General features: G+C 37.2%; 1 protein-coding gene across 1 annotated transcript in view; it reads left to right on the forward strand.

Annotated features, from left to right (window-relative positions):
* Positions 1–913: 913 nt before the first annotated feature.
* LOC5563975 (glucose dehydrogenase [FAD, quinone]) overlaps positions 914–17,379 on the forward strand; it is a 56,375-nt gene continuing 39,909 nt past the window's right edge. The window contains exon 1 of the mRNA XM_001648250.2: positions 914–1,791. Coding sequence (XP_001648300.1) covers positions 1,370–1,791 — 422 coding nt within the window. The 5' untranslated portion in view covers positions 914–1,369. The remainder of the gene's footprint in view (positions 1,792–17,379) is intronic.

Raw genomic sequence — 17,379 nt, forward strand, 5'->3', positions numbered from 1 at the left:
AATTACAGAAGCATCGTAAGAAGAACATGGAGGAAAGGTTGGTTTTCGTTCAGAAGAAAAGAAAAGATCCTGGACCGACCGGGAATCGAACCCAGACACCTTCAGCATGGCGTTGCTTTGTAGCCGCGGACTCTAACCACTCGGCTAAGGAAGACCCCAAGCCAGAAGTTGTACAGAACCTTATTAGTGAAATTAAGCGTAAGGTTCGAGCGTACAGTTATGGTATTGAAATTTAATGAAATTAATGTGCCAAAAGCTTACTTTTGGGTTATATTTTATTGTCTAAGAGTTTGAAAAGGATTGGTCAACTGGGTAACTTTCTACAGGCATTTTGATGTGCGACATCCTTCAATTCCGTGTATCGCTTCGTTTCCTATCAACAAGAAAACAATGCATATCGCATACCCTTAGTTGGTGCTCGATGCATCGGTTTTTTACGCGATTTTCGATTTACCGCGGTGGTGTTTATGAGACTACGTGACTTCGGCTGGCACTTGACCCATGCGGGGATCGATCATGATATTTATGACCATGCGAAAAGAAGTAAGGTGTAACTATCAACTGATCTGTGGACAGAGCTTCCTCCGCTTGATGGTGTGTTTCTTCATAGTTGTTGGTGTGTAGAAATTCATGTTTTTTACCCTCAACATAAGTGCAGTCAGAATAGGTTTTCCCGCGGATTTACAACTGATATTTCAAAGCGATTTTACCAGGTTGCTCTGAGAACGTGAATGGTGGTCTCTCCTGAAGCATAATATGGCAAAAGAAGTTTTATGGCTTCTCTCTCCATTTCTTCATTTTGCTCAACTTAGGTGCGCTCTCCGTTGTTGTTGGGGCTGCAGCTGCTGGAGTGCGGAAAAGTGTTAACAACTGGCTGGTAGCCCGCCACGGGTCTAGGTTTGGAGCTTCTTGCAACTTCATTCATATTCCGAACGTCGTGTTGTAAATACATGCGATTGGATTCGCGTTCGCGTGCGCGTTGCCCATGTGGGTTCCTCAAAAACACCGTTTAGTGTAGTGAATCGGTTGCATAATTTTTGCGCGGTGATCTTTAGCAAAGATTCACGCTTGACTGCCTGGCGGATGATTCGCTGAAGTGGCCTTTTGTGGCGAACTGTGTTATTTCTTTTCTTTGATCGGTTGCGTGTTTTATCATTATCTAAACTCCTTCGGCTGGCAACAGCTGTTTCTTGCAGCATTTTTTGTTTGTTTTTGAGCTCCAGATAGATTAGCAATGGAATGGAAATGATAATAGTGAATTTTCAGTTTAAGTGGAACAGATCACTGTAGGCATTTTTGATCAGTGTTAACGAATTTGCGATAAGTTCATAATTCTGATAGTGCACGGGTCGGTGCAAGGAATCCCATCATGGTTATACCAGGAATTCCGTTCGTCAAGTTGGTCCCCTTATTGGGCGGATCTGCGTTGAAGGCTGCCCCGGCCGTGACGGCTGTTACGGCAACTGTTGCAGCGGCCGTCAAAACCGCCACTACGATCATAGGGGTGGGGAAACTTGCGATCATACCGATACTGATTGCATCGCTGGCATATTACAACTACGATCTGTTTGATCCGGAGAATCGACCTTTCAACGTGAAAGAGGTCGATCGTGAATATGATTTCATCGTTGTGGGAGCGGGGTCGGCCGGAGCTGTGGTCGCGTCGAGGTTATCGGAGATTGGTAACTGGAAGGTGCTGCTACTGGAAGCAGGAGGCCACGAGACGGAGATTTCCGATGTGCCAATATTGTCGCTGTATTTGCACAAAAGCAAGCTGGATTGGAAGTACAGGTTAGTAGAGTATTGCTTGAATGTTAATAATATAACAACTATGAAACTATCATTGGTATGGAGCCAATACGATTTTCAATCTTTACCCTCTTGATGGTCTGATTTTCGTGACCTAATTAGTTGAGATGATTGATTTTTTCAAATAGCTCATCAGTATTATTTCAAACATTACATTTTTTTTATTTGTGGGTGTTCTACGTTAGGCAACACTATCATCAGCCTTTTTTTTTGTAAATCTAAGTTAAGATATTTACATTTCATTTGCTGTATCAGTTCAGATTTTTTACAGATTAGTTGTTTATAGGGAAGGTGTACCGATATTCGCCATGTACCAGTATTCGCAACCCTGGATTATATACCGTTTTACAACACAAATGGTTGCCAATTGTTTAGTTCTCGCTAAAATGACACGGAAACATTCTTAAAAACTAGTTCAGAAAATAATAGAAAAAAATCATTTTCCTTAAAATGTTTGCTCCTTTTTTCCTTGTTTCGCAATCGTATTCCTGATTCGTAACCGTCCATCAAAAATCGACGGCCACCTACGAATTCAGGAACCGAAATTAAAAATGTGGCGGATACTGGTGCAGGTGATTAAGTGTTTGTCACCCAAATTATCAATACAAAAACAAAAGTTTTTGATTTTATATTTTCCCTGCTGAACATGGATTGAAAGCTTTCGTATTAACGTATTGACAGTAATCAAAGGTATTTTGATTTTTTATAAACAATTAGATGAAAATACCGAATTTAGTACTATACCATTTAATTCCACTAGAGTTTGTATCCTTTGACAGATACGCGTATTTCGATATCAACTGTAAGGCCGTCTTCAGTGTCGTGTACTAGACTTGTATAAACAATATTTTTACTTGGTTTGGCGAATACTGGTACACCTTCCCTAACAATTAATTAAATTAACATAACATTCGTCCGCCTACGATGTTCGTCACTTACACGGACGACGACGCCTCAAAATCAGTTGGAACGCTAAATTCAACCCATTATAACCCGGCTTGCCTAAGCCCGATTTACAAAATTTTGGCACAGAAATGTATGGGCTTCTAGATTCATTTAAGACTTTTGAAATATGTTTAGGAACTACTGTTTGATTTGTAGTACTTAAAACACCGGAGCAAGTCCAATAACAAATTGAAATTTTTCCATTGTCTGTACATAATTTGAAGTTTACCACGAAAACCTATAGATTTTATTATTGTATTATGATCGTATTGGTGTAACCGAACAATTGGCATTGAAGTTTTGATTATTAGCCATTCAAAGAACTACCATATATTTACAAAACTGCGTAGAATACAGATAAAATACATTTTTAACCAAATTTGAAATTTATCGCGATAACCCAAACATTTTATGATCTTAAAATATTTTCATATTTAAGGCCATCAAATTTGCAGAACACTGATAATAAATTTCTGTTGAAAAAAACTACAATATTTTCACAAAATTGTGAAAAAAAAAATAGATAAATACACTTTTTCTACAATAATTCTTTTAAACTCTTTGTATGTTCATGAGAAACAAATTTGCTGAACATCGTTGATAGCTGTTTGTTCAAAGCACACTTTGTGAAATACTTTCACAAAATCTTGTATAATACAGAGAATTCTGGAATTTCTTATGCAATTTATTGATTGCCTTCTGGATCAATTAAAAGGTTGCTTCAATTATTAGATAAAAACAATATATTTACAGAACATTTTTAATGTTTTTCAAAGAACTACAACATTTTCACAAAACTGTGAATAATACCGGTAAAGTACGATCCGAACAACAGTTTGTATTTTTTTGCAATGATCCATGGATTTTGTGATTTTAAAATATACTCATACTAAAATGTCCTCGGTTTAAAATTTTCTCAGATTCATATATAAATTGACAGAACGTTCTTGATGTTATCAAAAAGCAACAAACGTTAAATGCCAAAATGTCGAAAGGAATAAAACATCGTAAAGAAAGAAAATATCGAATTATTTATTCTTTCGGAAGAGAATCATTCTTCCAAGAACTTTTCGTTCCCTTCCTTTCGACATCAAAAATGGTAATTTGTGAAAATATTGTATTTTTTTCAATAAAATCAATCATTTCAATAAATTTCAAACTGTGGCTAGAATCGTATTTTTCCTGTATTATTCATAGTTTTGGTAAAACGTTATAGTTCTTTGAAAAACATTTAAAATGTTCTGTAAATATATATATTTTTAAATTTAAAAATTCTTCGAATCTAGAAGGCAATCAATAAATTGCAGAAGACATTTCGGAATTCTCTGTATTATACAATATTTTGTGAAAGAATTGCAGTCTTTGAACAAACAGCTATCACCGATGTTCACCAAATTTGTTTCTCATGAATATACAAAGAGTTTTAAATTTTAAAACTTATCGTCATCGCGAAAAATATTGAATCACTGAAGGAATCCTGTATTATTCATTATTTTATGAAAATACTGTAGTTTTTTGAACAGAAATTTATTATTAGAGCAATTCTCGCTGAAACCAGCGGCACCCATCGTTAGAATTCCAATTTTATGCCACTGATCGCTAGTTTTCGATAAAACATAAGGAGGGTCCTTTCGGTTTTCTCAAATTGGTGGACCCCTCGTACACCAGCTAGCTAAACAGTTTGCGAAAAAGCCCATTTTTTGATAAATGTTGGGTATTTCTTCATGTGATATGTCTCATATTTCGCTTGGAACACATAGCAAACTTAGTGGCATCGTATAAAGAAAGGATATAGTTTTCATTTGAAGTTAAAACAAATTTGGCGGCCATCTTGAATTTTGTTAGAAAAATCGTTTTTTCACCATTAGCTGAGAAAAAAATGCTTAAGATACAGAAACTAGGTGAGCAATGGTATTTACCCTATGAAATGAACGATTGTCTTAATCATGTTCCACGATTTTGACGTATATGGCGAGTGCAATCAATGCAAACATCATTTTTTGTACAACAAAGAAACATGTTTTCGTTGGTGTATTATTCGTGTCAGATGAAGAAAATGAGTATTATTTTGAATGAAAAAATCTGGCGGCCATCTTGGATTTTGACGCCATCTTGGTTTTAAGTAGTAGAATAAGTTTTCACCTTGTTAGCACTCAACATGTTGAATTTTAATGCTACTTTTACACTTACTCTTATTCTTGTTTCTTCTGTTCTTTTTATTTGCTACCTGAATGATTATTCTGCAAATCTTCGATTTGTAAAATAGCCCTAATTCTTTCATTTATTTTGTCTACAACCATTGATATAAATAAACAATCAGTTGAACATCTGAGATAAGATAAGATATAAAGAATTTATTTATTTATTTATTTCTCATAATAATGTAGTGTAAGGAACTTCCTTTTTTGATACTACATACGTTGAATTCATGGAATCTAATATAACAAATCCGAAACTGACGATGAACTAATGATATACAATAAAAAAAAATAAATCTAAACCTATTGCTGATATTGGCTGTTGAACAATGTGGCACACTCCTGTCGAAATCCACTTACACTTGTCATGTTTTTCAAAACGGAAGGAAGATGGTTCCAAAATACTATACCCTGGACAAATAGTGTATTCCTATAATAAGACGTGCAGAACCGTGGAAGAAGAAAATTGCGATTACGACTGTTTTGAAACGAGTGAAGTTTAGTGTACAAATATTTAGGAGACCTTTTAGTTAGAATCTGATTGTTTTTTTTTTTAACGGAGGCCCTATAATTCAACATGATGAGCACTGGGATGGTAAAAATCATTCAACTGCTTAAAACTAAGATGGCGTCGAAATCCAAGAGGTCCGCCAGAATTTACAACTTGAAAATGATACACCTGCGTTTCGGCATTACGTCTACATTAGAACAAAGTCTGCTTCTCATCTTTCAATTTCGCTATTTTTGACATGCATGTTGGGCGATAGTAAAAACAATACTTTATGATTCAGAAAATCAAGGATTTTTTTGGCTTAAAAATATAAGATTTGCATTCTTAATTAACGCAGTTTTGACAATGTTTTACTTCTAATGTCCCAACGCGCAATTTATGATCTTCATTTAATAACAAAAATGCACATGGTAAAAAAATATTTGATTATTTCAATCAATGTTTTTGGACGGATTTATTCATTTAATTTATGTATTCATTGTCACTTTTAGTAAAAGTGGAGCCAAAACAGGCAACTGCGTTTCCAGTTCTGCGACCCGGATCGTTTTTGGATTTCTATTCCCGTATAGTACCCGAACGGGGAATTCGTTTTTGTGCGGTTGGACAAATGTTGCCTATGCTGTGGGCAAACGTTAGAACGGAACACAGCTAATCCTTGAAAAAGGCACAATACATGTGTCCGAAACGTCATAGCCATAACCTCAAATATCAACATAACAGTCGTACCTCCAAGAAAGATTTTTTTTTTCCGTAAGATGGCGCTAGCGACAAATTTTCTTCAATTGTCTGTATCTCAAGATCTGTAACAGCTAGAAGGTTGGTTTCTTCGATCAGCAGGTCAAAGGCTATCTGCCGGTAAAGATTGGCTTGGATTGATTGGAAGTTCATCCGCTAGTTGGGGTTGGTAAAAATAAATCTTCAATCTTCTCTACCCCAAGATCCTCATCAGCTAGAAGGTTTCTCGCGTTGAGTATCATACAGGCGTATCTGCAATGATCGATTTCTCTTCATCGATTCTAAAGAGAAAATCGATGGAGAGAAATCGATCATTGCAGTAACGCCCTTATGACCCCTACGCCTGAATGTGAGGTTTGTGTCTTCTACAAAGATATTCAGCAGATTGAGGGCTATCTCGCGGAGAGGAGCCTGAATGAGAATTTATTTATTAGGTGGCGGTAGTAACAAATTTCTTCGATAGTCTGTATCTTAAGATCCTTATCAGCTATAAGGTTGGTGTCTTCGAAAAAACTCTTTAGTAGATGAAGAACTATCTAGCGGTAAAAAGTTTGATTGGGAATTGCTCCGCTGGGTGGCGTTTGTAAAAATAAACCTTCAATCTTCTCTACCTCAAGATTTGTAATCGCTAGAAGGTTGGTGTCTTCGGCAGATTAAGGACTGGTATGGCTCAAATGTATGGCCGACCAGATATCATTACCAATGCGTTACTCAAAAAGTTATGAAGAGTATCATATTCAGATTAGTTGGAACGAATCAAATTTGTTACACGTAAAAGTTGATAAGTGGCCGAATGTCAAAATCGGAATCCAAACTGTTCATTGGCAAAAAAATTGGATTTTCTTTCGAAATCATCATTCTGCTCAAAATTATGTTTTCAAACAGTTCACTGATGGAGGAAGCAAGCTGATTGAACGATAGCTGGAAGCCTCTGTAGGATTTTTGTGTGGCTTTAAAAATGGTACAATTTTGTCATTTATACATTTGTCAGAAAAATATGACAACTAAAAACATTTGTTAAATATATCAACTAAGAATGATACCCAACTTTTTGGAGATTTCTTGATGAGGATGTAAAAAATTCCATCATCACAAGGGGCTTTCAGATTTTCCAATTTCTTAAAAATAGTTCCTTCAAAACAGTCTTCTAGGAATTTTCGAAAACGTTCTCATGATTAAGTATTCGAAAGTATTCGAAATCCTGATTAACTTGATTTTCAATTGGACTAGTGAGTTCTAAATTAAAATTGTGCGCGCTTTCAAACCACATAGCAAGTTTTTGAGCTTTTTCGCAATTAGTTAGTAATTGTTTGTTTTCCCCTTTCAATGCCGGTATTGGTTTCAAAGGTATTTTTTTCAAAATTTTATATAATTTCCGAAAGGGCTTAGAGTCAGGGTCCAATTGAGAAATTTTTGCTTCCTAATTGTGAAAATCGTTTTTTTAATTTCTTTCTGCAGATCCTTACGGATTGCAATGCCCCTTTCTTCAACAATGGAATTTATTAAAGTTTCAAGAGCATTGTCAATATCAAGTTTTGTTTGTAAAGGAATATTAACATCAAGATTACTATCGATATATGTTTCATATATATTCGAAAATAATTGAAAGTGGAGCTGATAGAATTGAGAATCGCTTTATGGGATATACGAAATATAACAGGGACATGATCAGAATCAAAATCAGCATGAGTAACTTATTGGCTACAAAGATGACTAGAGTCTGTTAAGACCAAATCAATCGTAAAAGGGTAAAGAGGAAAAACATTGGGGGCTATCAGGGTATTGAATTGAGAAATATCCTGAAGAACACTAATCAAATAAAATTTTGTCGTTGAAATTACTTTGTAAATTATTCCATGACCTGGTTTGACATTAAAGTCACCAATTGATGATTTCATTGATGATAAAAAAATTTGACTTATTGCGAGTCAATTTTCGCAAGTCAGTTTGAAGCAAATCACTTGCTGCCCAGAGTATTGAAAAGTCAATAGGCAGCTTTGAAAGTATATTTACCAAGCTGTGTTTAAACAGAAAGACCAAGTTTCGCATCATCAGATAACGGCAGTTATCCTGAATGGTAACTCTCCGTACTGAGCACGTTGCGATAGTAAACAGGGGTATACCACAATAGATCAATTAATGGTTCAAATCCCAACAAAAAAAAAAAAAAAAGTTTTAAAAACTTTAGTTTTAAATGACGAAAACAGTTGATGTTTTATACGCCTATGAATGATGATTGCAACTTCCCCACATCATTGCGATAAACAAAAAAGTTTGGATCTCTTTTGAGTTTGGATCCAGATTTCAAATAGGCTTTAGTAATAACTGCTATATATAATCAAACAGCTCGTCCTCTTTACCATTCAAAGAACGAACATTCCATTTTAAAATTTTTAAACTATTATTGGATCGATTAGAAAAACGTAATCCAATAACAATTTGATTAGTAAATTTTATACCAACTTGGACTGCTTCAGTCATAGTGGTGGTTAGAAAAATAAAATAAGTGGGAGACATATTACTTGAAGTAGGTACATTATCTGATGATTTTCCGTTATAACTTACGGTAGACGAAGAGGCGGAATAAGAGTTTCCTGTGGCGGCAAGGGTTTTACCATTTGATTTGAAACAATTAGAACGGTTACTAGTAGTATTATAAGGGGAGGAGTTTAAATCACCTGCTACGATATCGGCATAGGATTTTCCTTGGGTAGATCCTATCAAAATTAACTTATTCGAACGGCTATAAGACGCTTTAATTGCGTGTTAATAATAATAATCGTTCGATGCTCAACAAGGGACAGAATGTTGTTGTTACTTGCTTCGATTCTCCCACTTGATAGACTTTTTTTGAAGAAATCCACACACCATTAATGTGTCAAAATGATATTTCAAGTTACACATAGAACAGAAACAGATGAAGGTACAGAATAAGGCAAAGGCCATTCAAAAACATGCCAAGAAGTGGTTCACGCTTTCCGACTAATTTGCAATGGTCTCACCTTGAATTCACTTCACCATCCTAAATCGATTTACACCGCGCAGTTTGTGCAGTAAATTAACCCGCGGTACACCTGCATCAACCGGCAAGACACCGATCGAATTTTGCGACATGTCCACTTGAGGCATTACACGAGCCAACAGAGGCTGACTGATGAGTTTTCTCGCTGGTTTTTATATTGACCAATAACAACCCGGGCGAAGTGTGAGTATATCGCCGTTTCTCATCGCTTCTGAATAGCTTAGAGCAGAGGGTTGAAGAAACGACGTCGAAGACCTACATTTGATCTGATTGATGTTTGTTGCATGTGAACCCAACAGCCGGTAGACGAAGCAGCCAGCGCTGAGAGAAATCACCATGATTAGCACCGGCAGGCGGCAAATATGCGTATTGTGAATACGGCCCACCATTCACCTGATCCGAAGTATATAACGAAAGTGTGAATTTCGGTGGCTACACGTCAAATTGGTTTGAAATGCGCACATAAACAAACGTAAGTACTAGGAGTGGCGAGGGTGAGATGAAATTGAACGTATCAATCAAATTTCTAGAAAATTGGTTTAATTCGTATACCTAACGGATGCGGTTGCTTTTTAACTATGTGGACTCACCAAGACAATTTTCATTTCTTTGAAACATTTTCGATTGTTGTGTTGCAAACTGGACTTTTCCATGAAGTATTTTTGTCGCCTCTAATTTGAACCAAATTCATTCTTGGTTATTTTTCTTGCCAAACAAAAATAAATGAACTTGCCAGCAAATGAGTAGACAGCGATAGTAGAAAAATAACTGTGACTAAAAGTGATTGTAAGAACTCTTTTTGAAACGAAATTAAAGCGGGAGGTCTTCTTTCTCTTCTTGACATTACGTCCTCACTGGGATAGATCCTGCCTCTCAGATTAGTGTTTTTATGAGCACTTTCACAGTTATTAAATGCCTTACGTGGAACATTGTTTGTGCGCAATCGAAATTCATACGTGCTTTGAATTTCGAATCGTGTCAAAAATACAAATGTTGTTACTGCAGTGAATGTGCTCAAAAGAGTTTTTATAACATCGAACACACTCTCACTAACGAATGTAGTGATATTCTAATATTCTGTTTGCTTCGCGGATGATATGGACATCGTCGGCCGAACATTTGAAAAGGTGGCAGACCTGTACACCCGCCTGAAACGCGAGGCAGCAAAAGTTGGACTGGTGGTGAATGCGGCCAAGACAAAGTACATGCTAGCTGGTGGGGCCGAGCGCGACAGGGCTCGCCTAGGTAGCAGTGTTACGATAGACGGGGATACGTTCGAGGTGGTCGACGAGTTCGTCTACCTTGGATCCTTGCTGACGGCTGACAATAACGTTAGCCGTGAAATACGGAGGCGCATCATCAGTGGAAGTCGGGCCTACTATGGCCTCCAGAAGAAGCTGCGGTCAAAAAAGATTCACGCCCGCACCAAATGTACCATGTACAAAACGCTCATAAGGCCGGTAGTCCTCTCCGGGCATGAAACGTGGACGATGCTCGAGGAGGACATGCAAGCACTTGGAGTCTTCGAACGTCGGGTGCTTAGGACGATCTTCGGCGGTGTGCAGGAGAACGGTGTGTGGCGGCGAAGGATGAACCACGAGCTCGCCCAACTCTACGGCGAACCCAGTATCCAGAAGGTGGCCAAAGCTGGAAGGATACGATGGGCAGGGCATGTTGCAAGAATGCGGGACAGCAACCCTGCAAAGATGGTATTCGCTTCGGATCCGGTTGGTACAAGAAGGCGTGGAGCGCAGCGAGCTAGGTGGGCGGATCAAGTGCGTATCGATTTGGCGAGCGTGGGGCAGAACCGAGGATGGAGAGATGCGGTCACGAACCGAGTATTGTGGCGTGAAATTGTTGATTCAGTGTTATCTGTGTAGATGTTAACTAAATAAATGAAATGAATGATATTCTAAAATTAGAGATCAATCTACTAACATTTACAAAGAAAATTTCAATCGGCAGTACCGTTAAACAACAATAATAACCAAACTCTACTGCGTAAAACATGTCATACATTATCTTACAGTTTTATCATTTTAACGTTATATTATAGACAAGAACTTGTACTTCTATCTGCACATGGTTCGATTTCCATCTTTTTGACTCTTGTTTAGTTATAGGTTTGTGAAATATCCCCAAAAATACTATATACACTGCCATAGCTGCTTTTTTTTTGAAAATAAGAGAGATACCGTATTCTACAAAACTGTTTATTTTAACGATATATTAAAGCTCCTTAAGCATTCTGTAAGAACTGTAAAATCAAAAATGCAAAAGTTACATCGAAAAAACAGTTTAAAGTGATTATTGTCAAAAACAAATTATATCTTGAAAAGTAATGAAAATTTCAATGTAATTATCAACTTGGTGTCTTCGACAAAGTTGTTTAAAACAGCATTGTTTTACAATTTTTGTGAAGACACCAACCTTGTATATTCTTAGGGGGGATAGATCAAAATGCATAAAACATCAAAAGAAACGCATTTACTTACTAAAAATTATGTAGAAGACAAAACGCTAGGAAGCATAATAAAGGCGTTATTAATTAGAGCGCTAAAATGACGAAATCTCTCACTGTGAAATGCCATGTTACGCTTACCCCATTCCAATTCGAGTTTTGCAACCCTAACTGTAATAAAATCTGAATTTTTTTTTATCGGTAGATCCATCCATCCATCACGCACGCATAAGCATTCACCCAATCAATGTTGTTTTTCTCCCAAAAACTGCGCTCCACGTTGTCATCTTGTGAACTTGACCCATTGCGGTACATAATTTGGTCGTTTACCATTCAGTTGGATGGGTTCAGCTGTGACCATGTGCTTTGGCCCAGTCGTACGATTTCCATCAATAACCGGTCTCGGCTGATTTGATGCAACTAGGAAAACATTTGATTTCACTCTCTCTCTCTCTCTCTCTGGTAGGTAACGCAAAGGCACACCTTCCTCGAGCTTTCTTGGCGGGGTTACCTAATCGGAAGCGTGGCGTGTGCATCATTCACATTCACGTGTTCCATTCAAAAAGAACTGTTAGCCTGTGGTCGATATGTGAGCATAATGGTGCATCGAACCAAGCCACAGAGTGGTTCGAAGGCGGCCAAAACCTCAGAAATCGATTTTGTTTTCTCCGAACGGTATTTCCCGGCTTTCTTAACACTTAGAAGCAAATTCATTAGATTCTAAATTTTTTGAATGGATTTCCGAAAAAAATCGCGCAGAAATAAACCGCATAAAAAGCGCAAGTGTGCATGTGTCACTAATTTTCCATAAAAAACAGTCAAATTTAGAGATCAAATATATTTAAACCGATTCGAATTTTCATAGTTTTCAATACATAGTTTGAATTTCAACATATATTTTTTAGTGATTTTTTAAATCACAAGTTCAAAAGCAATAAAAGTCGGCACTGAAGACGGCCTTACAGTTGAGGTCGAAATACGCGTATCTGTCAAAGGATACAAACTCTAGTGGATTTAAATAGTAGAGTACAAAATTATTTTTTTATCTACTTAATAAAAGTTTGATCATTGTGAAAACTTCAATAAATCTAAATAATAACTAGGAGCGATGGTTTTATCAGCAAAGTTGTAGGCTTGGATGACATGAACAGGTTTGGTTATGACAGTCCTTTCATATTTCTCGATAAATCGTTCATAATTCTAAGTTATACATTTCAGTTTTAAACCAAATGCTTGAATTAGGCATAACATATGACAAATACATAATTTAGGGCATTTGAATAAGTTGGAGGCTTTGGTCGACATTTTGTCTAGATCGAACCACTGTGAAGCGGCTCGTTGTCGATCTGACCGATAAGCAGACGCACCGAAAACTCACTTTTGAATGTTTGCCGTGGAACCGACGAAGCGCTCCGTGTGCCAAATGCTCGCGCCTAGGAACCTACCCAAACACCGCGGAAAGTGGGTGATGATGGCGGCACCCGTAACCGAATGTATAACACATATCAATGAATTGTTGCGGGCAGACGATATGATTACTGACCAGAAGAACATTCCGCATTATAGGCCAGGAAATGCGATGGTTGCGATGGGCGATTGACGTGTTAGAAATGGGGAAAACAAAAGCAAAATATATGTGTATCGTATATGTTTGGTTGAAGCAATACTTGTGGGCTGTCAAATAGGTAACATAAATAAGTTGTAAATTAAATAACTGTGATATCAAGATACCAGCAATAGATATAGGAGTTAGGAAAGAAATCAAGCTATTTTCAAAGATTCGTATAAAATAGAGAAGATAGCAAATTTTTATTATACACTATCTGTCATAAGTAGGTAGAAAAAGAATTACAACGCGCAGTTGAATATTTCATCACCTCCCAAAAAAGTTAGCATCATCTCAAAAAAGATAAATTAACATTGCTACATTGCATGGAGCTGGATCCTTTTCTTGGAACTTTTGATTCACTTCGGCAGTGGGATTTTTTGAAAGCTACGGAGCTTATATTTGTACACAATATGCATCATACTGAAGGGCTTCTTATGGTAAAGTTTCGGACGATTCGGCCGAGAAAAACCCCATACCAAAGTGGAAATCATTGGAAGTGCCCAAGTGGATCTGCACCCAATCTAAATTCTGATGAACTGCAAAGAAGCGGTCGACAGCAGTCAATTTATTCAGAAGGTCAATGACATCCGGAAGGCAAACAGTATAGTACGAAATTTTGCCATAAGGTGGTGCTGGTGTGAGTTTTCTGCTAGATTTATCTCTTTTTTTCTGATAAGTTAGAAAACTCGAATCATTGACACCTAAATATATAACGCATTAATCGTGGCAATAGAAGGTTGCAACGATTTTTGTCTAAAATTATTAATTATTTTATTCGACATTTGTTCCAATTTTTCAACATTGGATATTCTATGTGACTCGTTGGTACTTTACCATGGAGGGAGCTGCAGAATCTTTTTCAAAATTTTATTATGAATTCTCTGCAGAGCTTTCTTCCTGGTTTTAAAACAGCTAGTCCATATTGGTACCCAGTGAACCACGTATCGTATAAGTATGTGCGCCAAAAATCTCATATTCATACGTCAAAAATCAGAATCGTTCAAAATGTCAAATCAAAACGAATAGATGTTAACACAAATTGTATATAATTCTCCACTACGATTCATTGTCGACAAACATTGTTGACAACAAACCATACCGTAAATAGTATAATCTAGAATCGCATCAAGATGTATAAACTGACAGATCATATATCAATGCAGATTAGCATCAAATGAAATCGCAATAATTTAGCAAAATTTGCCCCCCGAGGTTGGTATCTTCTGGCGGTGGGCTTCAAAGAACAACAAAGCCTGTGTGCTGTATAGAAAACTTCCTTTCATGTTGGCAAATAATCACACATTATTCATGTAGCGGTCTGTGGTGTAGTGGTACGGTACCGGTTTAGAGTTCCAAAGGTCCGGTATTCGAGTCTCACTGGAAACTTTTTTTATTTTTATCGGAATTTTGTGGCATCGTATTGCTGACCATGGAAAGTCTGAAAAAGTCGTGGGAAGTGCGTATATGGCCTCCACTTTGGTGTGTATATAGCGTTTTCATGCATTTTATACGAGTGATTTGATTCATATATAATGATGTATAGCAAAATATATACCAACCGAAATGTTGACTGGGTACAGCATACAACATGGCTGGTCTGAAAATTTGTTTGAATATCAAAAGCTTGTTCTTAAGACAAAGTTTTGATTTTCTATTAATAAGGGGATAGAGACATTTTGAGGAAGAAAGTTCGCATTCCGGGGAAACGTCCTTTCTTCCATTCTTGCCACGTTTAGTGACAATTTTAAATCCCACTTTTTGGAAGGAAGTTGTGAATTCAGAGATTCACCCTTCCTTTTGATTGTAGTTGCAACCATGTTTAGTGAATAAACGAAAGAAGACGAGACCTCCTAAGAGGTTTTTTTTTCCCAAGACGCTGTCCAAGAAGGATTACCGCCGCTAGCTTTCGATAACGGGTCCAACGAAAAATCGAATGCACGAGTCCAAACAAGGATCGTAAAGGGATTAATAGTAGAAAAATTGTACTGAAAAGTACTGTTGTATTGTTTTAGGTAGTTTAAGAAAATTCCAAAAGCAGAGAGTGTGTGTGTGCGCACAGCATGAAGGTACGATGCGTACTTTAAATTTTAACGTTATTCTACACTTTTCTCCCTGATAATCAATAATTGCATTTCTCATTCGACGATATTTCATCGTAATGGTTATGACTGCATTCGCGAACGATTCACTAAATATTGTTGCTGAATAGTTTGATAAACGACTGAAATCGCTATGCTGTAGAAGCCAATCAGTTGATCATTGCAATGATGCGCTAGCCATGGTTCTGCACAATTTGCATATAAGAAAACACATAAAAATTCTTCTGGTTACGTGGAACGCTGGCAGAGATGAACATTGATAGGCATCTACCTGATCTGTGGCATAATAAATCAGACAGGCAAACAGGGTACCACTTGTTGCGGTCATAATTACATAATCGAAAGAAAACAAGGGTATAAAAGAAAGGGTTGCACCTATTCAATTTTGCAAAGAAACCGTTTGATCAGATAAAAAGCCAGAAATTTGATTCGGTACGTAGAGGCCTATATTACAGCGAGTGACAGTGAGTTAAAGTCATTTTGCTTAATAAATCACACAGTTTTGGTGGATGGACATAATATTGATCCCAAAATACTGCCTTGAGGAACAGCTGCTTTTACAAGAAATCTTTCAGACCTGGAGTTCAGATATTTGGCCTGAAGTGTACTATTTGACAGATAACTTTGAAATATTCTAACAATGTATGTTGGAAAATCAAAGTTTTTTTTTTAGTTTAAAATCAAGCCTTCATGTCAAACACTGTCGAATGCCTTTTCTATGTCTAGGAGAGTTAAATCAGTTTATAAGGTTTCCTAGCAACCATGAACACTGGTCCACACCAATGAACAGCTAATTGGGCTTCCCCATGGAATTTTTCGTTACCTCAAACGCTTCCCTCCAATCCACAGAGCAATGCTTGCAGCAAAGCAAAGAATTTCTTTTTTTTTTCGTCTCGTTTATACATTGAGGCACACAGAAACACATAACGTCATCTGGATCAAGGTGAATTGCGTAATTCATGAATGTTCGATAGGGTGGCTGAGTCAGTAATAGTGGGCGTATCAGTAATTGTGGTAAGCAAAAGTTTGACCTTAGTGGATCAATCAGTATTTCCGACAAACTATAACAGCTGAAAATAAATTAACACAGTGAACCGCTAGCTGAGTTAGTAAAGCGCTCGTCTAACGTACGAGAGTCCTGAGCTTGAATCCCAGCCGAGCGTTTTTCATATTTTCACTCATAATTTATCCATCTTTACCACGCGTAATGAGTTAATTAGGTTATTTGAAATAATTTAGACAGGACATTAAGCTTATATAATTTGGACGTTTCTATTCGATTTTGCCGCAAATGTAACGCTTTGTCCAACATATATCTTCTTCTTCTTCTCGTTCTTCTTGGCTCTACGTCCTCATTGGGACAGAGCCTGCTTCTCAGCTTAGTATTATGAGCATGAGCACTTCCACAGTTATTAACTTTCTTTGCCAAAGTTGTCATTTTCACATTCGTATATCGTGAGGCAAGTACGATGATACTCTATGCCCAGGGAAGTCAAGGTATCCATTACGAAAAAATCCTGGATCGATTGGGAATCGAACCCAGACACTTTCACCATGGCTTTGCTTTGTAGCCGCGTACTCTAAACACTCGGCTAAGGAAGGACCGTCCAACATATATGCTTTACCCTAATCGAATCAACGTCTGTTTTGAGATAACTTGTTTTTATTTTGGAATAAGATGAGAAGAAAAAGTTATCTAATAAAACAGGAAAGTTAATTCAATAATTTTACGCACATTTAACAAACCTAGAAAAACACACAATCATTACGCATCCAGTTAAAAAATGTATTGAGCGCTGCTGAACCTGGGCGAACTGACATTGAATGTTTTATACGATTTCCCTTTTATCCAGCGCATGCAAGGGTAGCTAGACCCCATCACAATAATGCCGGCTACTGTTGTTGTAGTTGTTGTGATCCGTTATAGAAACAAACGAAAGCGTAACAGCATTTAAAGCCGAACTGTATTGATTGCCCGATTCGTTGTCCG

This window comes from Aedes aegypti, chromosome 3 (genome assembly GCF_002204515.2).
Source record: "Aedes aegypti strain LVP_AGWG chromosome 3, AaegL5.0 Primary Assembly, whole genome shotgun sequence".
NCBI classification, from domain to species: Eukaryota; Metazoa; Arthropoda; class Insecta; order Diptera; family Culicidae; genus Aedes; species Aedes aegypti.